Source organism: Aureococcus anophagefferens (assembly GCF_000186865.1).
Source record: "Aureococcus anophagefferens unplaced genomic scaffold AURANscaffold_940, whole genome shotgun sequence".
NCBI classification, from domain to species: domain Eukaryota; class Pelagophyceae; order Pelagomonadales; family Pelagomonadaceae; genus Aureococcus; species Aureococcus anophagefferens.
Window position 1 is genome coordinate 3,015 of NW_008706169.1, and position 814 is coordinate 3,828.

Here is an 814-nt window from a genome sequence, read left to right on the forward strand (position 1 = left end):
CCTCGGCCGCGCGCGCCACGCGATCTCGCCCGTCCGCGCGCTCGGCGCGGCCGTCGCCGCGGGCGGCGTCGTGCTGTCGGCCGTGGGCTCCGAGGCGACGGGCAAAGCCGCGGGCCCGGCCCTCGCGGCCTACCTTGCCGTCGCGGGGTTGAACGGCGTCTTCCTGCCCGTGCAGGTGACGCTGAACACGAGCCTCGCTAAACCCTTCGGCTCGCCCGCGCGGCCCGCAATCATCTCCATGGCCTCGGCGAGCCTCGTGCTGGCCGCCGCCGTCGCCGTCCTCTTCGCCGCGGTTCCCGGCGCGCGGAACGCGGCCGCCGCGGGCCTCCCGGGCGTCGACGCCTACCTCTACAGCTCGGGCGTCCTCGCGGCCATCTGGGTCGGCATCTCCGTCGTAGCGTGCAAACGCCTCTCGCTCGCGTCCTTCTTCATCCTGAATACTTTGGGCCGCTGCGCCGCGTCCGTGGTCGTCGACGCCACGGGCGCGCTCGGCTTCCCGAAGCTGGGCGTCGACGCCTTCGCCGTGTCGGGCCTCGCGCTCGCCTGCGTCGGCGCGGCCATTCTGCAACGGGGCTCGCCGGCGACGGGCCCGGAGCCGCCCACGAAGACGGGCCTCGAGCTCACCGCGGCGCCGCTCGCCGGCGACACGCTCGCCGTCGACGCCGCGCTCGCGTGAACCCGCGAGCAGGACCCCGTCCGTCCGCGCGCGCAAGCGCCCGCGGCGACCCGCGCGTGACCAACGCGCCCAGCTGTACATAGTAGGCTCTTTGAAGCAAGTTTGGAGCGAGCCGTTCGTTCAGTTCCCGGAGTGTCG

The 814-nt window shown here is 74.2% G+C and overlaps 1 protein-coding gene across 1 annotated transcript; it reads left to right on the forward strand.

Annotated features, from left to right (window-relative positions):
• Positions 1–238: 238 nt before the first annotated feature.
• On the forward strand, positions 239–676 carry AURANDRAFT_69114 (hypothetical protein; the record flags this gene model as incomplete). The annotated part of the gene is made up of 1 exon (XM_009044863.1): positions 239–676. The coding sequence occupies one exon, from the start codon at positions 239–241 to the stop codon at positions 674–676; it is 438 nt and encodes a 145-aa protein (XP_009043111.1).
• Positions 677–814: the final 138 nt, after the last annotated feature.